Source organism: Oncorhynchus masou, chromosome 18 (assembly GCF_036934945.1).
Source record: "Oncorhynchus masou masou isolate Uvic2021 chromosome 18, UVic_Omas_1.1, whole genome shotgun sequence".
Lineage (NCBI taxonomy): Eukaryota > Metazoa > Chordata > Actinopteri > Salmoniformes > Salmonidae > Oncorhynchus > Oncorhynchus masou.
In genome coordinates this window covers 51,825,556-51,848,391 of record NC_088229.1, presented here as the reverse complement: position 1 = coordinate 51,848,391, position 22,836 = coordinate 51,825,556, and the positions used below count along the sequence as shown (strand labels likewise).

At 43.0% G+C, this 22,836-nt stretch overlaps 1 protein-coding gene across 2 annotated transcripts in view; it reads right to left on the bottom strand.

The window, feature by feature from the left end:
* Positions 1–206: 206 nt before the first annotated feature.
* LOC135504781 (alpha-tectorin-like) overlaps positions 207–22,836 on the bottom strand; it is a 40,325-nt gene continuing 17,695 nt past the window's right edge. The window contains exons 11-25 of one of the 2 annotated variants that reach the window (XM_064923639.1): positions 21,104–21,674; positions 18,574–19,175; positions 17,986–18,143; positions 17,332–17,732; positions 16,681–16,877; positions 14,445–14,843; positions 13,835–14,118; positions 13,052–13,323; positions 12,724–12,843; positions 12,360–12,544; positions 11,352–11,521; positions 9,104–9,352; positions 8,097–8,259; positions 7,127–7,229; positions 207–905 (exon numbers count right to left, since the gene is read on the bottom strand). In XM_064923639.1, the coding sequence (XP_064779711.1) occupies positions 793–905; positions 7,127–7,229; positions 8,097–8,259; positions 9,104–9,352; positions 11,352–11,521; positions 12,360–12,544; positions 12,724–12,843; positions 13,052–13,323; positions 13,835–14,118; positions 14,445–14,843; positions 16,681–16,877; positions 17,332–17,732; positions 17,986–18,143; positions 18,574–19,175; positions 21,104–21,674 (3,987 nt within the window). In that variant the 3' untranslated portion in view covers positions 207–792. The remainder of the gene's footprint in view (positions 906–7,126; positions 7,230–8,096; positions 8,260–9,103; positions 9,353–11,351; positions 11,522–12,359; positions 12,545–12,723; positions 12,844–13,051; positions 13,324–13,834; positions 14,119–14,444; positions 14,844–16,680; positions 16,878–17,331; positions 17,733–17,985; positions 18,144–18,573; positions 19,176–21,103; positions 21,675–22,836) is intronic. The other variant, XM_064923640.1, reaches the window with a different exon arrangement.

The window sequence follows — 22,836 nt, the reverse complement described above, 5'->3', positions numbered from 1 at the left end:
TTTGTTTAGTTTTATTGTTCTTGGTCATGAATAGCAAGCTTCACAGCAGAGACTCATTCATTCATATTCCATTTGCTAACTAGGTCAATGCTTTAGTAGGTAGCTATTGATGCAAAACAGTCATAAAAGTCTGTAATTCCTAACAGAACCCACTGTCACCAACTATGTAAAGGCATGGATATAAAGATGAGCCGAACAACTTCTGTCTTCAATGATTCATATTTAATTTCCAACTGCTAGTTCCACATAAAACATGTCATACATCAAAAGGCTAGTTCAAAGACAGCCTGGGAACATGCATGAACTCCAATAACCTTTTCCCAAGACAAGTATTCTGACGATTACATCCTCTCCTGGCAAGTAGATATGAACCTTATATCACGTTCTACATTGGGATAACATGGTTTCATGGTTGGCCTAGCAAAACATTGAATTTGCAATTCTCCGGAGTTGAGAATATTGATAGCCTATATCCAGAAACCAAAAAGTTGAACAGGTAAACACATTTTAAAATTGCAGGAGGGGGAATTGCACTAAATCAAACTATTAATTAACAATATTTCACAATATCACTGTACAGTTTTATCGACTTCATTGTAAACCTCAACACACACTATATCCCTTTACTCAAACATGATCACTATATCACCATTAACAATATCACTGTGAAGGTTGGTCTACTTCATTGTACACCTCAACACACACTCTACAATGTCAGTTATACAGTCATATTCTGATTATTTTGTAACCGGACAGACCCAAGCATGGGTTTGCCATAGAGACAGATTGGTCCTAGATCAGTGTTGTGACACTCAGTGTTGTGACACTCAGGAGCAGCAGGGTCACCAGGGAGCCAATCTGACCTGGGGCTCCACTCACTCTCTCTGATATTGGAATCCGCATATCTGAGGAGAAATCAAAACAGATCAGAGATCAGTTAGTCCAAAAAATAAGAGCACTGAACAAAATAGTAATAATAATAAATGTAATTTGTATAGCGCTTTTCATTACAGAGTTATCGCAAAGCTCGACCAAGGAAAAAATAATAATGATACAGAATAAAAACAACATTTAGAATCAAGGCGAGTAAAATATCAATAGTGAGCTTGGTGCTAAATACATTTAAGGGTGGGTTTTAAGGCCAGTTATAGAAGTTCTGAGTGATGGAGAGAATCTCAGATGGTCAGGTGAGGGGCAAGGGAGAAGAAGGCTCAGAATGGCCAGAAACAAAGACCTTTCTACTGAAACTCGTTAGTCTATTCTTGTTCTGAGAAACTAAGGCTATTCCATCTGAGAAATTGTCAAGAAACTGAAGATCTCGTACAACGCTGTGTACTACTCCCTTCACAGAACAGTGCAAACTGGTGCACAACTGAGCAAAAGGACAAGTACATTAGAATGTCTAGTTTGAGAAACAGACGCCTCACAAGTCCTCAACTGGCAGCTTCATTAAATAGTACCCACAAAACACCAGTCTCAACGTCAATAGTAAATAGGCGACTCTGGGACGCTAGCCTTCTAGGCAGAGTTCCTCTGTCCAGTGTCTGTTCTTTTGCCCATCTTAATCTTTTCTTTTTATTGGCCAGTCTGAGATATGGCTTTTTCTTTGCGACTCTGCCTCGAAGGCCAGACTGTTGTTTTGCGGGTACTATTTAATGAAGCTGCCAGTTGAGGACTTGTGAGGCTTCTGTTTCTCAAACTAGACACTCTAATTAGAATTGGTGGTGTAGGTGTGGATGAATTCCTCTGCATCTGGATGGGAGAGTGATGGTATGACCCAGGCAATTATGTTTTACATGTGCATCGATGGACAGAGAAGGATCAAACTTGACTCCTAAGTAGGAGATGACAGAGGACAGGTGGATGGCCTGGCCGTTTATTGTAAGGGAGATGTTTCCAGTACTGGTGACCTGCTTGGGTTTCCCAATAAGCATAGCCTCAGTCTTGCTACTGTTCAACTGGAGGAAGTTCTGTTTCATCCATGCCCTGATGTCCTTTAGGCAGCCGCTGAGTCTTGCTAGGGTCAGAGATGGTGTCTAGTTTTTTGTTGTAAACCTGGTTTCGTCAGTGTAGCAGTGGAAGTTAATGTTATAATATCTGACGATTTGGCCAAGAGGGAGCATGTAAATTAAAAACAGGATAGGGACCAGCACTGACCCCTGTGACTGGAGACTCCTATGATCTGGACTCTCTAAAAGGGATGTATTGTTTCCTATGGGAGAGGTAGGAGGAGAACCAGTTCAGAACTGTTCCAGAGACAGTAGTATGCTCTCTGATAAGCCGCAGAAGGATGACGTGGTCTACGGTGTCAAAAGCAGCACTGAGATCTAAGAGGAGGAGGATGCTGATCCATAATCGTCAGCCATCAGTAGGTCGTTGGTAACTTTATCCATAGCTGTTTCAGTGCCATGCAAGAGCCGGAAGCCAGACTGGAAAACCTTGTACAACTGCACTTTCTCCAGAACTTTTGATAGGAAGAGGAGGTTGGAGATGGACCTGTAGTTGGATGGGATGTCCTGGTCAAGTTTGGGTTTCTTCAGTAAGGGGGGGACAACAGCTGTTTTGAGAATCGATGGTACTTCTCCGGTCAGCAGAGACTTGTTGATCAGGGTGGTGACAAACATAAGCAGGCTAGATGAGCAGTTTTTGAGTAGGGGTGTAGGGAAAGGGTCAAGGGAGCAAGTGGTGGCCTTCATTTGTGAGATGATTGAATGCAAAGCAGCGGATGTGACTTCTGTAAAGTTGCTGAAGGTAGGGGCACGTGGGGTGCCGGCCATTATATTTGTCCTGATGGTATCAATCTTTGTCTTTAAAAAAATCTCAGAAGCGATTGCACTGCTCAGAGGAGGCTGCAGGAGAGCATGAGTTTGCAGGGTTGAAAAGGCGGTTAATGGTAGAGCTAACTTTGTCATTGTCAACAGTGGCAGAGTAGAAGGCTGATCGTGCTGCTTTTAAGGCAGCAGAGTAGCTTGCCTTGTGGTCTTTATCCATCCTTCCTCAGATGTCTCTCAATCTTACTGCCATGAGTCTTCATTCTGTGCAGTTCATAAGTGAACCAAGGAGACGAGCGTTAGAATGTTACATCACATGTTTTTTCAGGGGCAAGGATGTTCAAAATATTACTCTGTGTGCTGTTATACAGATTGACCATGTCATCGAGGGCCAGCTCACTGCAGTCAAACTCAAAGGTGGGCTGCATGTGTACCTGAAAGAGGGATGAGGTTAAGTTTCCTCAGGTTGCAGAATTGAATGGTCCTCTTTGGGCGGTAGAGAATAGTTAGAGCGGTTAGAGACAGTGTCACAGCGTTGTGGTCAGAGATGCCTAGCTCGATGACATCCAAGTCAGAGGCAGGGAAATCGCATTTTCATTGCATGTTGGTTGGTCCACTGGGCAATGTATGGACTGTATTGGCTTGGAGTGGGTGACGTCAATTGCCTGAGGGTCAGCTTGCAGAACTGGCAAGTGGTCCTTATTGTCCAACTCCAGTGTGCATGCTGTACTGCTCGCACTCCGAGTGCACACAATAGACTTTCATTTGTGGATCAATTTCCCATGGCCTTATCGTCCTCGCCATCTGCATGTTTTCTGTAGGATCCCGTATTGCATAAGGCTGTTCTTGAGCTTCTTGCACAGAGTTGTTTTAATCTGTTCAAAACTGTGCATAGTGGAGGAAAATTGCTGCCATTTCTTATTATTTGATCCTGCCGTGCTCGATGGCAACTAGCCAGGGCTAACAGTCACGGCCTCTGCAGAATAACAGCTGTGGAAGGACCACCAGAGGGCAGGCTGGGCTCATGGATAGTAGCCCAACAAGGCATGGGAGACAAGGTAACCAGAGGGAATTAAGCATAGCTGACGGTACTAATGACATACTCTCCTTCCCCTATAAGAGAGAGAATGGAACCAGCAGAGAGAGGGGGGAAAACTATCTCTGGAAGATGGCCACCGCGAGAGAGGAGCTATCCAGGAAGAACCACTAAGACGGTGACAATCCTGTGACTTTTGTTGTAGTTTAGAGATAAGCCTATTGTGTTCCTGTTTCATCTGGAGAAGAAGATGTATGTTTTTCCTTGGAAGATTTTCATTGATTATGTTGGAGTGTTTGTGTTGACCAAATGCCCTCAATAGAGAACTGTGTTCAATCTAGAGAACTGTGTTCAATCAAGAAAACCTACTCCAGACTCGTTTATTCCACCTTCCCGCTTTAGAGTGGCGCCCAATTACTTGGTCCGCTCACACAGCAAAGTACTTCCATTTGCGTTTGCTTAAAACCTCTAAAAGTGTAAACTGATGGGGGAGGGGAGTACTAAATTATGGAATTGTTTTAGGATGGTCATGGAATATTTAGCTATTTGATTTAGAATTTTAGGACTCCTTGAGGTATCCCCAAAAAATATAGAACAATTATTTGATAAAATACTGATTTTGGCCTTTACTACTAAAGCCCATAGAAACGCATTGAATAAGACATTCATAATGGCAAAAAACACAGTAAAAAAAATTATAAGGAATACGGTTTTGAAGTGTATGTCCAATATCTAGGAGATACTGTATAAGAAGGCTCAGGAAATATACAGTACCAGTCAAAAGGCTTGGACACACCTACTCATTCCAGTTTTTTTTTAAACTATTTTCTACATAAAGTGAAGACATCAAAACAATGAAATAATGCGTATTGAATAATGTAGTAACCAAAAAAGTGTTAAACAAATCAAAATGTATTTTATATTTGAGATTCTTCAAAGTAGACACCCTTTGCCTTGATGACAGCTTTGCACACTCTTGGCATTCTCTCAACCAGCTCCATGAGGTACTGTAGTCACCTGGAAGTAATTTCAATTAACAGTTGTGCCTTGTTTAAAGTTAATTTGTGGAATTCCTTAATGCATTTGAGCCAATCAGTTGTGTTGTGAAAAGGTAGGGGTGGTATACAGAAGATAGCCCTATTTGGTAAAATATCAAGTCCATATTATGGCAAGAACAGCTCAAATAAGCAAAGAGAAACGACAATCCATCAATACTTTAAGACATGAAGGTCAGTCAAGAACTTTGAAAGTTTCTTCAAGTGCAATCACAAAAACCATCAAGCGCTATGATGAAACTGGCTCTCATGAGGACCACCACAGGAAAGGAAGTCCCAAAGTTACAGCTGGTGCAGAGGATAAGTTCATTAGAGTTTCCAGCCTCAGATTGCAGCCCAAATAAATGCTTCACAGACATCTCAACATCAACTGTTCAGAGGAGACTGCATGAATCAGGCCTTCACGGTCGAATCGCTGCAAATAAACCACTACCAAAGGAAACCAATAATAAGAAGAGACTTGCTTGGGCCAAGAAACACAAACAATGGATATTAAACCGGTGAATATCTGTCCTTTGCTCTGATGAGCCCAAATTGGTTTTTGGTTCCAGCCTCCGTGTCTTTGTGAGATGCAGAGTAGGTTAACAGATGATCTCTGCATCTGTTGTTCCCACCGTGAAGCAGGGAGGAGGAGGTGTGATGGTGTGGGGGTTCTTTGCTGGTGACAATGTCAGTGATTTATTTAGAAGTCAAAGCACACTTAACCAGCATGGCAACAACAGCATTCTGCAGCGATACGCCATCCCATCTGGTTTGCACTTAGTGGGACTATCATTTGTTTTTCAACCGGATAATGACCCAAAACACACCTCCAGGCTGTATAAGGGTTATTTGACCAAGGGGGTGATGGAGTGCTGCATCAGATGACTTGGCCTCCACAATCACCTGCCCTCAACCCATTTGAGATGGTTTGGGATGAGTTGGACCGTAGAGTGAAGGAAAATCATCCAACAAGTGCTCTGCATATGTGGGAACTCCTTCAAGACAGTTGGAAAAGCATTCCTCATGAAGCTGGTTGAGAGAATGCCATGAGTGTGTAAAGCTGTCAAGGCAAAGGGTGGCTACTTTAAAGATTCTAAAATATATTTTTATTTGTATAACACTGTTTTGTTTACTACATGATTCCATATGTGTTATTTCATAGTTTAGATGTCTTCACTATTATTCTACAATGAGAAAATAGTAAAAAATAAAGAAAACCCTAGAATGAGTAGGTATGTCCAAACTTTTGACTGGAACTGTATATATTATAGTTTTCTTCTACACATATAGTTAACCCCATATTTTTGGGGGGCAAAAAAAACACCTCCATACTTCCATTCATTTGTATGGGTCACCTTCAGACGCGTCCGTGACACTTGTGAGGTCATATAGCAAAGCGGAGTAGTCTCCCCCATAATGAGGAAGGCCGACATAGGCGGATGCGGTGGATTGAGACTCAAAAAACATGATATCGCCATCTTAAATTGATGGATATTGATGGGGATTATTTTATTATGTTACTTAGATTGACGCACGGGTGTGGCAATCAGTGGAGGCTGCTGAGGGGAGGATGGCTCATAATAATGGCTGGAACGGAGCAAATGGAATGGCATCAAAGACACACTATACCATGAGCACGTGCTCCCCAAACAAGGTGCCACCAATCTCCTGTGGCATCAATAGACTCTTAAGGATTAAGCGGTTTTCTATTGACATTCATTTGGAGACATCCATAACAATGAGCTGATGATGCCCAATTTTGCCTGGACACTCGTCGACACTGGTCATTGCTGTTAATTATCTATGCATAGTCACATCACCCCTACCTACATGTACAAATTACCTGTAAATTCATGTTCATCACTCACAACGTTATGTCATCAGATGCTCCAAAAAAATATATCTCTGCATAAACAAATCAATTGCTAGCTAGCTAGCTACATTTTTCTTTGTTGGACTTGCATTTATGCAATTTAGTTTTGTGTGATTGTTGGTTTAGCTTTCTGTAACTTTATAGCAAGTACGGTCTGCATGTGTAGACGCATGTTACGTCATGATTGAAAGGTGTCCCGATATCTTTTCCAACTGTCCCAAAATCTTTTCTAACCGTCCTGTTATCTGGTTTTAATGTGCATTCTAGAATGCCCTTCTCGCCAGTCAGAAACGAGTATTCAACAAGGCTGTGGTTATTTTCAATTTGTGCAGTTGGTACAGTATACCATAGTGTATTCTGTATAAAATATCATATTGTGAGGCCAGAAATACACAGTGGTAAATATTACCTCTGTCTTTTCCATTCAAAACCAGAGGTCCCATGGAAATGGCAGCGCTGTCGTGGAAGGACACGTCCCTGCGTCCTCTGTGGTGGTGCCCAGGGTAGCAGTGCTGCAGGACACAGAAACACGACGGAAGACTGTATTACCATGTTTCGGCTATGGACTACTAGAGTTTCTTCCAAATGACTACTGTTTGTAAACAAGTTCAACTTATCTAGGATGATTCCAGAACATATTTTTTACATTTAACTATAAGTGGTTGTCTTGGCTATTTGACATTAACTCACAAAAGCGAGAGGATAATCTAACATCAGCTGATTATAGAGAAAAATGTCAAAGTTCCAATTAAAAAAAAACATCAAAGGCATCAACAGGATGCTCTAGTAGTAGATGTATTCATTGATTCTTTACGAATATCACTTATTACCATTGGTTCTTTACGAATATAACTTATTAATATGCCTCATGAGATTAGTTTAACTGTTCCACACCTTCAGAACCCCAAAATGTAAGTTTTTGTACACCATTTTTTTTAAACAATTTAAATGTAAAAAAAGAAAACACTGTATAGCCTCAAACATGGTTAAAAATATACTTTTTATATCATGGATGGTCAGTACTTGCATCCATTGCTCTGTTTATCAATTTGAGAGTGTTTACATTTCTTCAGCCCCATCCCTCAGCTTTTTACCGAAATAGTGGCAGGGCAAACACTTTGATATTGTTTCAACTGCAGATTGCCACTTTAACGTGAAGCTCTGAGCTTGCTTGGTACAATGAAATCAACAATGGAATAGTCGCAAAAGAGCAAACCACTCACATCTGCCACTCCAGACAGGCTCAATTAAATGCCCAAAGTATTTGAAAGTAAACAAATACTATTTTAACCCTGGGACCTGTTTCATTTGCACAATGTTTTCAAACGTTTTGCAAAATGAACATGGCCCAGGTGTGTTGGGGAGGGTAGGAGACTCACAGTGGTGCAGTTGTTGAGGTGCAGCAGGCACAGGTGGACCTGGCAGTGCAGGAAGACACTGGAGGAGTTCCTGGTGAAGGTGAACATCCGGAAGGAGAAGTGGGCCGATGTGGAGACGCCATTTTGGATAAGCTCCACCGTGCTGTCCTCAGGGTTAGGGCACCTGGAGTAAACAAGGAAGCAGGGGAGGAAATGGGAAGAGGAAGTGAAGGAGGAAGTAAATGATAAATTATGCTGTTATTTTTGCTTTCTAAATGAAATGTCATTTTGGTGATTACATGCAATTACATTAGGATGGTTTAACAGTAAAGAATTTATCAATATCTCAACTATTATGTTTCAAGTGTAGTTTCCTTGTTAAATAAATACAATTTTAGTTGACCAGCAAATGACAACCTGTTAAACTGCGTGGTTGTTTTGGACCTGGTACCAATTGCTAGCGTCATTTTAAGATGTCTGGCTTGAAAATCAGCAAGCCACTACCCAAACTAGATCAAACCAGACTCTGGCCAAGTCACATCATGTGATATTCTACTGCGATCTAGTGGATGAATTGAGAATCAGACATGAGATCTGATTATATCAGCGAAAAGCTTATGACTAAAGCTTTCTCATCACATGTATATAATTCCTGTAAGGCGAAAATGAAAGCATGGGACGTTGCACAAGTCCCGCACTTTTAAAATGGCTGTGTTCCCATTGGAATATGTGCATGTTAAGAGCGCCACCCATAGCTGCAGGAAGTAGTTTGTCAGGGGGTGGGGGGTTGGGTTGCTGAGAATGTTTTGTTCAATTCTGATTATTCAGGACCCCTACTTCCCGTAGCTATGGCTCCACCATAAGGTAAAAGTTATGACCCTTTTTGTTTAGTTTTGATCCTTTTGGAATTGTAATTGGTGACATTTTTATATCAAACCTACACTTTCAAATCTCTTATTCCCATCATGGGGACAATTTGTGGCTCTGAACATGCTAACATTTCCCTGGTAAACATAATGTCTCCATACTCTCTAGCAATAAGATTCCAGCGGACGGCGTAGTTTGGGTCGTTCACAGGCGTGGCCCAACAGGAGTCCAGCACAGTAGAGATCTGATGACCATCCACTCCGTCCACCTGCACGGCCACATAGATCTGCTGGTCAATCTCCACGTTGATGTGAGAACCAGATAATGGGTAGCGGAAGCCGGCATCCTGGTATGGGATCATCCGCATTTGGTAGTGGCCCTTGCCGGAAGGAAGCTTCCTGGTCACAATACTATGGAGCAGAGGAACAAAAAGTTATTCAAATAACTAGACAAAACTCAGGGGTTGAAGATTAAAAAATCCCATGACTGAAACAGAAGTCGATCTCAAACCGATTGTCTGAGGGGCCTAGTTAACCTCCCTGCCCTGTAAAAAAGTAATGACCATCATACTTTTAGGGGAAGAGTACATGTATTGTACATAAACTGTAAGTTTGATCTATTCCAGTACCCTTGCTTAGGGGGTTCCAGCTTCCTCTTCTGGGAATTGTTTTATGTAGACGGTCTGAGAAGCTCAGTTCTGGTGACTTTTTAGAAGTAGTTTCTATTCTAAAATAAAATATAATTTCCACCTCCAGAAATGAGCCCAATAACATATTGGTAAAAAGTATTATTTTTAACATATAGCCTATGCATGGTCTGTCTATATTATCACTGATGCTGCATAGTCACTATAAATACATATGCTGAAGCATGGGGTTTGTCCATATGCAATTACCCGATTGGACACAACATCCTGATTGTTAATATTGTTAATTATTATTACACACTCGAAAAAGTTATCTATTTTTTTGTTTCTATTACGAAGTATGTCATTGCCCTTTTAAGATGACATTGCCTCTTTAAGAGCTCTGTTGCACAGTTGCGCCTTAAAACTACAATATTTAACTTTTCAGCAACCAGACCAAATTCACATAGAAATGTGAGTTATATGTCTGTCATTCTCATTGAAAGCAAGTCTAAGAAGTGGTAGATCACTTTTATATGTGCTATTTCTATGCTTCTTGTTCTTAAGTTGTGTTTTTGCACCTTTTACTTTCGGTTTTGTACAGCAGCTACAAAGAGCAGAAAATACGATATTTTTGGTTATGGAAAATATATTTCACAGCTGTTTAGATGGTACAATAATTCTCTACACAATGACTGCTTGTTTTGTCCCATAAACTGAAATTAGGCAAACTATTATAATTTTAGCAACCAGGAAATGGCAGAGTGATTTCTGCATATTGCACCTTTAAACATGCTTGAAACTTGTAACTGCATTTTTTAAATGATGCCACACATTTTAAGAAAACAGGAATACACGTGGTAGCAATGGAAAGCTGGGATCCCCCAAAACTGCTTTCAAAACATAATTGCATAAAAAATTATTTCCCTCGCTATGGCTCTCGCAACCTGAATGAGCCTCGAGAATAATATTTATATTGCATAGAACACACAACAAGCCGACTAGGTGAATATGTCAACTATTGGGTTGCCTGATTTTGTTTAAATAATAACACTGGAAAGTTTCATCGTTAGTGATGAAATACAGGTTTTGAATTACTTTGCCAGCAGCTACAGTAGGCTACCCACCACTATTTGAGTTGAGCGCTGTGGTGGTGCGCATTATAGACTGTTTATTTCCTTTCATCTGAAAATCAGTGTCAGCAACAATCATTCATTTCAGTTCACAGCGTATGCACTGAACTCACCAGAATTATCTTCCCCGCAGTGACAGATAACTTTAACCCTTGAAAGACTATTCAGCTCATTTGTGATAATTAACTTAAACTGCGAGATTCTGGCTACCGTAACTGTAGACTTCAAGTCAATGCGTTAACACTCGTTAGTATTGTCTCGCGAAACTGGTTCTGACATACAGCGCGCAGAGACATAAAAATGGTATCCACGAGTTCATCTACTCTGGGTAAATAGAAAAAGTATAAATACAGTACACACACTAAAGGGTAAAAAAAAGCAAACATTTTTTTTTTTTTTTACACAACTGCAAACTTCAAGGAATAGGGCATTCAAGGAGTTGGTCTGATGGTCAGATGTGATGTCATCAGCCTCCCCCTTGCTTGAGATACAACTTGTTTCATGTCATGTCTGACCTGGACCACCTATTGATGTGTCCTTTGTTAAGTAAATAAGGTGTTACTTGAGGTGAAAAGGAGACTGGAGGAGAAATTTAATACTAAAATCAATTCAATTCCAGTCAGCATAGGCTGTTTGAGAGGGTGTTCTGACCTCTCTAGAGGGTTGAGATCCATGGTCATGGACAAGGACTGGTAGAGGGGGTACTCGCAGCAGAAGCGCAGGTTGAGGTGCCTCGCACGGCTGATGACCCCCATCGCCCCTCCGTGGGGTTCCACCTCACCCTGTATGTAGTTCTGATAGATGAAGTGAGTCCCGTTGCTCTGCGGAGAAAAAACAAACAAAATAAGAACATTTGTCTCATTCCAAAGAGTCTCATTCCAAAATGCTCTATGTCCCTTCTCTGAAATGTTTTCACTATCTAATCATGGCATGGGGTTGTTCAATGACAGACATGTATTTGTTTGATATCTATCAGAGACAAATAAGCATGTTTTTTTGCAAAACGCTATATACAGTACAGTAGCTCTTTCACTCTCAGAGAAATAAGTAGTCCTGCTTGGTTTTACACAGTTAAATGTGACAAACAACATTTTTATAAATAACTGTACAAATGACACATTTGTGAAGTCAACATTAAAAACAAATCTATGCAGTAATATGAGATCTGAATGTAAAACATTTACATTTGACATTTTAGCAGATCTTATGATCTTCTCCAGAGGGCTTACAGTTAGTGCATTGATCTTAACAAAAAAAACATTTGAATACACGTTAAATCGATGAATTAAAAATCTGAGAATATTCATATTTTAAACACACATGAAGGTAGCCATAAGCAGTCATTTGTAGTGGAAAAACACAAATGTGAAAAACTGGTGGATATAGAATATTATAAATAAAATCTCCACTTGATGGGCACCTACTGTATGTAAGGATTTCATAGCACATTCATAAACTACAGTATACTGCATTTATGCAGTAAAAAGTCAGCAACACTTGACAATGAAAAGTTGACAGATATTTATAATATGAATCATTATTTGGACTATGATTTGTATTTGTTGAGCCTTTTATGAGCATGGGGTTGTCTGTGAAGTGCACTATGAGGCTACATAATCCAAGTGATAATATCATGATTGAACTGTGAAAATACAGTACCATAAGAGTTGTCCCACAGAGTTGGTTGTCGTTGTCGAAGTGGAACTCCAGGCGTCCATCCCGGACAGACCCGTTGCAGGTGGAGTCAGTGAGGTGCAGGGCGTGGGGTGGGAAACCGGCTTCAAATAGCTGGCACCGGGACAGAGACATGATGCCTGAACTGCTGGAGCAAGACGTGACCGAATCTAAGGGCGGAGATGGACAAAGACCACGGATTAATCTCTAAACGTCCGTCCTCAGTTTCTCGTATCCTCTATACTCATCCTTCTTTCTTTTCGAAACATCAGAGGGAGGTGAATTTGCACAGGAGACGTGGGTTTCGGACGACGTCGGTCACATTGGCGAAGTGCTAGGGAAGTCTTACCGTAGCTTTCGTTGTTGGGCCGATGGTGGTTCTCGTCACAGAAACAGCCGTAGACGCCGTCCTGATCCCCACACCACTCATCATCAGTACAGTCCAGATCATCGCAGGGGTCCGACTCTGCTAGAGAGAGAGAGAGGGAGGGAGAGAAGGAGGGAGAGAGTGATAGAGAAAGAGGGGAGAGAGGGACAATTGGCAACAGTAACTACTACAGGGTTAACTAGAAATAGTATGGACAGACATTTGGAAAAGAACAGTAATGCCTACTAATTGCCAATTTCTCAATTTTTCCATCTAGACAAAATGCTCCCAAAGACACCCGGACACTCACCACACAGCAGAACCGAACGCCATTCTGGGATATCGAGACCCAGGACGGAACAGGACTCTTCATAGGCCGCCACGGCAGAACACAGCATCCCATTGGCTGGAGTGTATAAGCAAAGGTCGTAGACACAGGAAGTGAAGTAGGGCTGGGGGTCAGAGTGCAGGTGGCAGGCGCTGAAGGGGCCGGTAGTGTTGGTGATGATGCTACACAGGTCCGTGTATTCCACACTGAAGGGACAGTCGTCTCCGCCGCCTCTGTTATCAGAAGCCCCACATCTGGAAAAGGACACGTAGAAGAGTTAGTTAGTTATTTACCTGGTGAGTGAGTGGCTACATTACGATTCTGTACACTTCTCCGACTAGTGTGAAGAATATGGTTGAAACTCCCTCCAGCCATGCTTGCACCAATCCAATGGTTTTAAATACATGAGGGCGAGTGAACGAGAGCACACTTCTGGAGAAGGGTAGAGAGTCGGAAGGCAGTGAGTGAGTGAGTGAGTGAGTGAGTGAGTGAGTGAGTGAGTGAGTGAGTGAGTGAGTGAGTGAGTATAGCATATCACTTTTATCTGTTAGGAAATAATGAAAACATTGCAAGAGAATAACAGTCACTGTACAATCATCTAATCCCTTTCTGCTAAAAACTTTGCTTCTGAATCATCTTCTTGTGTTTTTTTATGAAATTATACATTCTATGGCATATTTTGAATAAACTGAATTTCAATAGAGGTTGTTTCCCCAGAAGCCTTAGTTGTTTCAAAGCCTGACAACAACAGCAGCAGCAGCTCACCCTGGCCGGCTAGTGTCTGCCTTCCAACCGTCACCAAAGTCATTGTCACTCCGTGCCGGCGTGCCATTGGGCAGGACTTTGTCATCTTCCGGGTCACCGTTGAAGTTGCCACACATCCCGCACACTGCACCGTGGTGGCTCCGGCCCAGCCTGACCATCAGGGTGCTACGGCCATCGAACTGGACCGTCAGGTCACTGGAGTTGAGCATCACGAAGCCCCGCTCCCGCGCCACTCCGGCAATGGAGCCGATGGAGGAGGGGATAGAGACCTCGCTCCCGTCCACCTGACCGAGAAAAAAGGGGGAATGTCGGAAAGAGATTTGAGGTTATTGGAAAAGACCTCAGGCCTAGACTTGACTAGTTTGATAGAGGACAGTTGACGACAAAGAGACCTCAAGAAGCCTTTGTCCTTGTAAGCACGACAATAAGTATTTTTAGGTAGTGTGAACAATGCAAAAGCATGAGGACAAAAACTTGTGGTTGGGGAAGGCTTGGCGACTACCATCTTGAAGGGCTCTATAATAAAAGTCTCATATCATTGCTAAAAACTGACAGATTTGTCACATTTGCATCAACTTTAAAAGTGTTATTTGGATTTTAGTGCATTTACCATCACACTCTTGCTCTGTCCAATGGAGATATGGGTCTCCTCCCCTCCATGGGACAGCCACACATCCACCAGCGACACAAACGAGACAAGGGTGTTGCCACGGTGATGGTTGGTGGCCACCACACGGAACGTGAGGCCATTAATGGAGTGGTTGGAACAGGTCCTAGCGATGTCATAGGAGCAGGTGCCCTGGAAATGGGCCACGGCCCCGTCAAAAGTGATGTAATGGGGGTCGCCCCAGACCGTGCAAGTGGACAAGGCGTTGAAGCAGCCCAGGCGGCCATTTTTTATGGCGCACTCCTGGTTGGGGGTGCAGGATGCGGCAGAGCAGCGGAGGTCATTTGGGGCGTAGCACTCACAGTGTTGTGAGCAGCCTTGGGTCCAGAAAGACTCACTAACCTGAAGTACAAAAAAACAGTGTGGATGCGTTGCAAAATATAGGCTACAGTACACCATGTTCATATAACAATGTCTCTACAGCTACAACTAGTTATTTAAAATTACAAAGGGATTAGATCAAAGAGTAATAACAGTTAAATGAATGAAGTAGAACTACTTGCACAAAATAAACTGGACATAAAAATACTGATTATTTCTATCAACCTTTCGAAAATGTAGCAAGGTACTGTTTTTATTAATGATTCAGCAGTGATCTAACGGACTGGCCTGGGTCAATCAGGTCACTTTAGGGGTTATCATTTATTTCTGAATACATTTTCTACTGTAATATTGTCTTAATATTTTACCATGACTAGAGCTATGTTGGTATATTATTTCAAAAAGCACTGCAATGCAAATCCATCTGTCCCCTGAGTGTAGCAGAGTTGATATGAGAAAATATGACGATAAGAATGATAGAATCAGAATGGTTTGTTCCATTTCCGATTAATTTCCGATGAACCTGTTGCAACCTTTCTCTCTCCTTCTGCATCAATGGGAAGTGGTTTGTATTTCCCAGCTCTGCTAATCCTGTCATAAAAATGATGTAATTATCACTACAGAGTAGTGAAATATGTTCCTTGTCAACTTTATTCATATTTATTGTACCATCTACACTGGGAATTCTGTGTGTTTAGAATGTCATCTTTGTACTCGAGCTCAATGGAATGTTCACCTTAGTCTGAGCACGAGCTGCTAACTCTTGTGTTGTTTTTAGCATTTGCTGCAGCATAGAGTGCTATGCAACTTAGCATGTTAGTATATTAGCTATGCTGTAAGCTATTTCCTTTGGGAAAACGAGCAGTCATTGTATTCTCACTGGTCAGACACTGACTGAGGGTTATATGACTTAATCATCCAACAGGCACGGATGCAGTTGAGACACTGAACTGAAAGCCTGCTAATGCAGGCATGGTACTTTTTCTATTACACTGAGTGTACAAAACATTAGGAGCACCTGCTCTTTCCATGACATAGACGGACCGGGTGAATCCAGGTGAAAGCTATGATCCCTTATTGATGTCACTTGTTAAATCCACTTCAATCAGTGTATATGAACGGAGACAGGTTAAAAAGGTATTTTTAAGCCTTGAAACAATTGAGACATAGATTGTGTGTGTGCCATTCAGAGGGTGAATGGGTAAGACAAAAGATTTAAGTGTCTTTGAACGCGGTATGGTGGTACCGTACACGGTATGGTGGTACCGTACGCGGTATGGTGGTACCGTACGCGGTATGGTGCGCACCGGTTTGAGTGTGTTAAGAAATGCAATGCTGCTCGGGTTTTCCACACTCAATAGTTTCCCGTGTGTATAAAGAATGGCCCGCCACCCAAAGGACATCCAGCCACCTTGACACAACTGTGGGACACATTGGAGTCAATATGAGCCCGCATCCCTGTGGAACATTTTTGACACCTTGTAGAGGGCCATGCCTTGACGAATTGAGGCTGTTCTGAGGGCAAAAGGGGGTCCAAATCAATATTAGTAAGGTGTATCTAATGTTTTGTACACTCAGTATGTATGGTGTATGTAATTTGTGGTGCCACGCATGCATTGCATGTGCACAATTATTTACTTGATCTTGACTTCTGCGCTAATGGGAGAGTGTGCAGATGTAGTTGAGACACAATGAACTGAAAGAATGTTGTTTCATGTTTCTCTAACTCAATATGCAGGCAGGAAAAACTCTGATCCGTCGAGAAAGTCTTTGCGGTGTCACCCTTGATCCTTTACTCTGCATACAACACAGAGCGAAACCTATTCCCCTGACATAAACTATGAGATGAGTAACTCACATCGTAGTAGAAGCCATCGTACTGGCAGCCACAGCTCTCTACGGGGACACAGTGCCTCCCGCTCCTGAGGTAACCGTTGTCACAGAAGCATCCCTCGGTGCAGCTCTGCTCGCAGCTGGCATCAATGCTGCTGACACAGGTGTGCCCACAGTCTGATCCACAGAGCTCGTAGTGGCTATTTGCTGGGCACTCAATATCTGCACATGCAGAGAGAGAGAGAGAGAGAGAGAATGAGAAAATCACCTGGAGACTACATAAAGCCTTAGTCGTACAGTTGCAATCACTGAAAAGGTTTCCACACTGCGTGATGTTGACAAAACAATTGTTACAATGCGTGTTTAACTGCACCACCAGCAGTTTCTCTTAAGTGTTGGAGCTTATGTGATACTTTGAAATATGGGTGATATTATTAAAACTCACGGGGCTGTCTTTAGAATACAATCAAACTTGCAATTGTGCATGAAGTACATTCTTCAGAGAAAAAAAACCTACATGAAACTGTATGAGGCTTTTCACTCTAAATAAAATGCAGAATGACGTATATACAGTACTGTATGAGGCCTTGGGTCTTACCATATTACCACAAAGTTACACCACAGAATATGTTAGGTCCTATCTACCAATCTAAAGTGAAGACAATTTGTCACTCACTACAGGTGGTGTTCTGTCTCCAGGGGTAGATCCTGACGTTGGTTGACTGACAGGTGCTCACATACGCCTGGATAGCCCTGCAAAGAACATCCTGCTCTCTGTTCCCCGACAGACACACGTCAAACACGCAGTCGCGGAAGTAGGGCTCGGGGTCCACCTGGCCGTGGCAGAAGCTCAGGGGTCCCTCAACGTCCTTGATGACCTCACACCGGGCGCGGGCGGGACTCGGGTTGTGGCATTGTGGACAGGAGGCTCCGCAGCCATCGCTGCAGGTGTAGTTGCCCTCCACCTTCCAAGAATTCCCAAACTGGGAGGGAGTGGACGCCAGCGTTCCGGAGGGGGTGAGGAAGTCGTCGTTGCGATTGCCATTAAAGTTTCCGCACAAGCCGCACGTCATTCCGCTGTTGTAATGATAATAGTGACACAGTGAATTACAGATATAAGAAAGAACTGTTTAAAGCGGTTAAAAACAAACATTTCCATTGTTAGGTTTTATTACGTACTTTCGGCAGAGTTGGGGTCAATTTAGTTTTCTGAATTGAAAACTAAATTGACCACAACCCTGACTTAAGAATTTTAAACATCAATCCGTTTATTACATCCATCAATTTTACATTCGCCACCACTACCACCAATGTGTACCTAAACACACACCTGTAGTTGGAGGGGACAGAGATAGACACCACACTCGAGCCGTCGTAACTGACCCTCAGGCCAAAATCGGAGTTGACAAACGTGCGGAGTCCACTCGCGTAGATGGACACCCGTCCACCATGCAAAATGATAGGCAGGTTGCTGGTCACTCCATCAATCTGAAAAGACAATTGAAGTAATCAGTCTTTCGACATTGTTTACAATGTGGCATAACAGCAATAGTATCTCTCAATGTTGTTCATTTTCATCATCTCTGGTATTTGTCAAATAGATGATGAATGTAATCAACAGAAATGTGGTAGATAACGTTTGTATTTCCCATGGCCATGATAACACCTGAAGTGAATACCATCTATTAACTTCATCATGCCTTTGTTCAAGTATTTCCGCTGTTCTGCTAGTCTGGGTAAAAAGACATGGTACTCTTTCAAAAAAAGAAGATAAAACAAAAAAAATGGACCGCAACTTTGACATGTTTCAATTCATAGTACTATCTGTTGAAAAAGCTGGTGCGTTTCGGAAAAAGGGAGTACCACAAACTGAAAAATGTAATTTGACATAGTCTTTATCACAGCTTTTTTACCTTACCTGTACCACTCCATGCCTCTCCCTGGAAATGTGCACCCAGTGGCCCCACACATTGACAAACACCTCGGCTGTGATGGAAACTGTCAACCCGTTCCATGGCTCATTCCTGGCCTCCACCAGAAAATGCTGCAGCCCTCTCGTGGTGTTACCACACAGGGTTGCTAGGACGTAGCGGCAGGTGCCCTGGAAATCGAATGCCCCCCCATCAAATGTGAGGTAGTGGGGGTCTCCAGAGGCGGAGCAGGTGCCATGGGGGTTGGGGTGGCACCCGTACTCACCCTCCACCACACGGCAGGACTCCTGGGGGTTGCAGGCATATGGGGTGCAGCGGACTGCTCCAGTGGTGCCGTTACAGGTGCACAGGCTCTGGCACTCCCCACCTTCCCAGAAGCGCTCACCGCCTTGGAGGTAGCGTCCCTGGTGGTGGCATCCGCAGGCCACTGGCGGAACGCATTGATTGGCACTGAGTAGGTAGCCATCGTTGCACTGGCATCCTTCCTGGCACGCAGTGACACAGAGGAAGGGGAAGGAGAGGCTAGGGCAGGAGGCGGGACAGGAAGTGCCACACAGTTCGTAGTGGCTGTTGGGGGGACAGGTTTGTTCTGAGGGGGGAAAAACATGGAATTCATTGAAGAACCCTTTCAGACACAACACTAACATAATACCATTAATAGGCTATAAAGCTGAACCATATCATGATTGCACACATGTATCATAGCTGAATCTCAAACCAAACACTTGGCCCCTAAGCCCTTTATAGATTGGCCACTTGCTGTTGTGTACTATAGTGATCACTCAAGTCTGAAATTGTTTTGGCCAAAATTTGCATTGAGACGATGCACACTCCGACGTCCCAACTGCCACTTATCAATATTCAAAAATTCTAAAACCATTTGCGAGCACTGTCTTTCACAACCTGTCTTGGGGCATGACTCATTGCTATGAAACACGGGCACTGGAGACTTGAGGCAGACAGAGATACTCCGATAGACAGTGAAAACAACATCTCTACTCCTGCACAAAATAAGTGCAAGCATTGTATAACGGTGCTAGTGATTTCATCAGCTGGTTTTAGCTTGTTGTAGCCTGCTGCTAGCTAGATTCACTGACAAACACAGGGATGGAATTTGAACTAGCGCTAGCTAAGGATGTTAGGCATTGCACTGATAAAGGGCAGAGCAAACTGTTTGCTAATTCATTAAAAACCTGTTCATTGTGATAAAATAATGTTAATACAGTAGCTAGGTAACTAGCTAGTTTGCTTATGGAATGAGCATTGTATTTAATACAGGGGTTAAAGCAACAAACAAAACAATTCTATGACAGAAACTTAAATCGATCTCAGATTGATTATCGGAGGCCAACTCACGCAATTGAAGGTGTAGAGAAAAGAATGTGGTAGCAATGGAAAACTGGAAAACATTTTCCCTTGATAGCATTAAGAATTGTTGTGCATTGACTGCTTGTCGGAATACATGTTTCCCTCTTGCAACTTGAATGCACCTCGAGAGGAATATTTATCTCACATAGAACACACAATAACAAGCTGACTAGGTAAATAGGTAAACTATCCTACTATGGGGTTGCCTAACAACATTACATGGCGCTGGAAAGTTTCATCCTGAGTAATAAACTTTAGGCTTTGAATTACTTTTGCCAAGAGCTACAGTACACTGCTGTTTGATTTGAGCGCATTATAGACTATCATTATGGATTATTCCCTTCCTTCTTCGGAACATAGGAGTGTAAAGCAACAATCATGTATGTCAGTTCAGCGCAAATATTTCGTAGAACAGACATGCTTCTGTATTAGGCTGTCATCTCCAAACCCAATCCCCCTGAGATTTTTTTTTTATTGCGGATCTACACTGATCGTAAAAAACGATCTCTCCAGAGTCCATATGACAGAAATCCGTCACAATGACAGGGAACTTTAACCCCCTGATTTACTGTTGCACTAGCTGGTTGGAAGGTTTCTCTTACGTTTCATATGAAGTGGCTGGCTCAAATTTAGCAAACACGTTAATAATAGACAAGCTTCAGAAACATGAAACTCCTTAGCTAGATTTAAAATTGCGCAACTGAGACCTCCTCCAAATCAAAGTTCAAAATTAATTACAGATTTCTTGATTTATTCAGACTATTTTTGAGGGTGACGTAGTAATAACTGTTGTTGCTAGTTAACATGCTACAATTCATGGGAACAAATTGCTTCCAAGGGCACTGAGTCGCAATAGGATGCCAACTCGATAAAGAGGCTTCCGAAGGGAGCAGGACGCAGTGAGATTGACCTGATTGAGTCATGAATGCTCATATCGAGTGATTGTGTGATCGAAGTGCTCGTTTTGAGATTCAGGCTATATGTATTATGCCCGTCAATGCCAGTATTCTATACTTAATTATACTACTTATACTATACTGGCATTGAAGGGCATAATAGGTATACATGAACCCGCTTGTGATACATGTGCATTTTAATGTAGGGGTTCAGTTGACGTGCAGCGTATGCAATAATGCTACTGGTGCTCACCACAATCAGTGACATCCCTCCAGTTTCCCACTGTGATGCCACTCTGTTGGCACATTAGGGCGTAACCACGAAGAGCCTCACACAGGACCCCTGGGGCCCCATCCGCTTCAGTCAAATCCTCCACACACTCTTCCACCCGATCCCGTGGGGCCACCCTGCTCTGGCACAAAGAGAACGGCCCACCAGGCAAAGCCATAAGGCCACATGACTGGTCAGAATAGTAAACAGTGGTGTTCTGTCCAATTTGTGGCAGCACCCTATTTTCCGTTTCCACACAGTGCGCCGAGAGGGACCCGTCCCGCCAACTGTCTCCAAAGAGTTGCGAGTTGTTGACCAGAACACCGTTCGGGGTCCGAAAGTCATCGTGCCTGTGGCCGTTGTAGTTGCCACACAGACCACTGAGGGAGCTGTTGTAGGTGCCTGGTGTGGTGACCCGGACCAAGTGAGGCCAGTCAATTTGGACGGTGACATCAAAGGAAGTGTGGATGACGATGCTGTTGACACTGCTGTGGAAGACCTGGATGTGGCCGGACTCGGTGCTAAAGGGCAATCGGATCAGCTGACCATTCACCTATGGTTGGATTCAATGGGATCAATTCGTTAGGAAATGTGGGATTTGAGATTTGACAAAAAAACTGGTTAAAGGGATTTGTAATTTGGGTGAACTATCCCTTTAAAGGAATTTAGTACATGAAGGAGAGGTTTTAAAAGCTTTTAGATTAAATCTCTCTCCCAGTAAATTATTTAAAATATAATTGTATATATAAACTCAGCAAAAATAGAAACATCCTCTCACTGTCAACTGCGTTTATTTTCAGCAAACTTAACATGTGTAAATATTTGTATGAACAAAACAAGATTCAACAACTGAGACATAAACTGAACAAGTTCCATAGCCATGTGACTAACATAAATGGAATTATGTGTCCCTGAACAAAGGGGGGGTCAAAATCAAAAGTAACAGTCAGTACATGGTGTGGCCACCAGCTGCAGTACTGCAGTGCATCTCCTCCTTATGGACTGCACCAGATTTGCTAGTTCTTGCTGTGAGATGCTATCCCACTCTTCCACCACGGCACCTGCAAGTTCCCGGACATTTCTGGGAAGAAAGGCCCTAGCCCTCACCCTCCGATCCAACAGGTCCCAGACATGTTCAATGGGATTGAGATCCAGGCTCTTCGCTGGCGATGGCAGAACACTGACATTCCTATCTTGCAGGAAATCACGCACAGTACGAGCAGTATGACTGGTGGCATTGTCATGCTGGGGGTCATGTCAGGATGAGCTTGTAGGAAGGGTACCACATGAGGGAGGAGGATGTCTCCCCTGTAACGCACAAATCGATCCCGCTCCAGAGTACAGGCCTCGGTGTAACGCTCGTTCCTTCGTCGATAAACGCGAATCAGACCATCACCCCTGGTGAGACAAAATCGCAACTCGTCAGTGAAGAGGGTTTGTGCCCATAGGCGACGTTGTTTCCGGTGATGTCTGGTGAGGACCTGCCTTACAACAGGCCTACAAGCCCTCAGTCCAGCCAATCTCTCAGCCTATTATGGAAAGTCTGAGCACTGATGAAGGGATTGTGCGTTCCTGGTGTAACTCGGGCAGTTGTTTTTGCCATCCTGTACCTGTCCCGCAGGTGTGATGTTCAGATGTACCTATCCTCTGCAGGTGTTGTTACACGTAGTCTGCCACTGCGAGGACAATCAGCTGTCCTTCCTGTCTCCCTGATG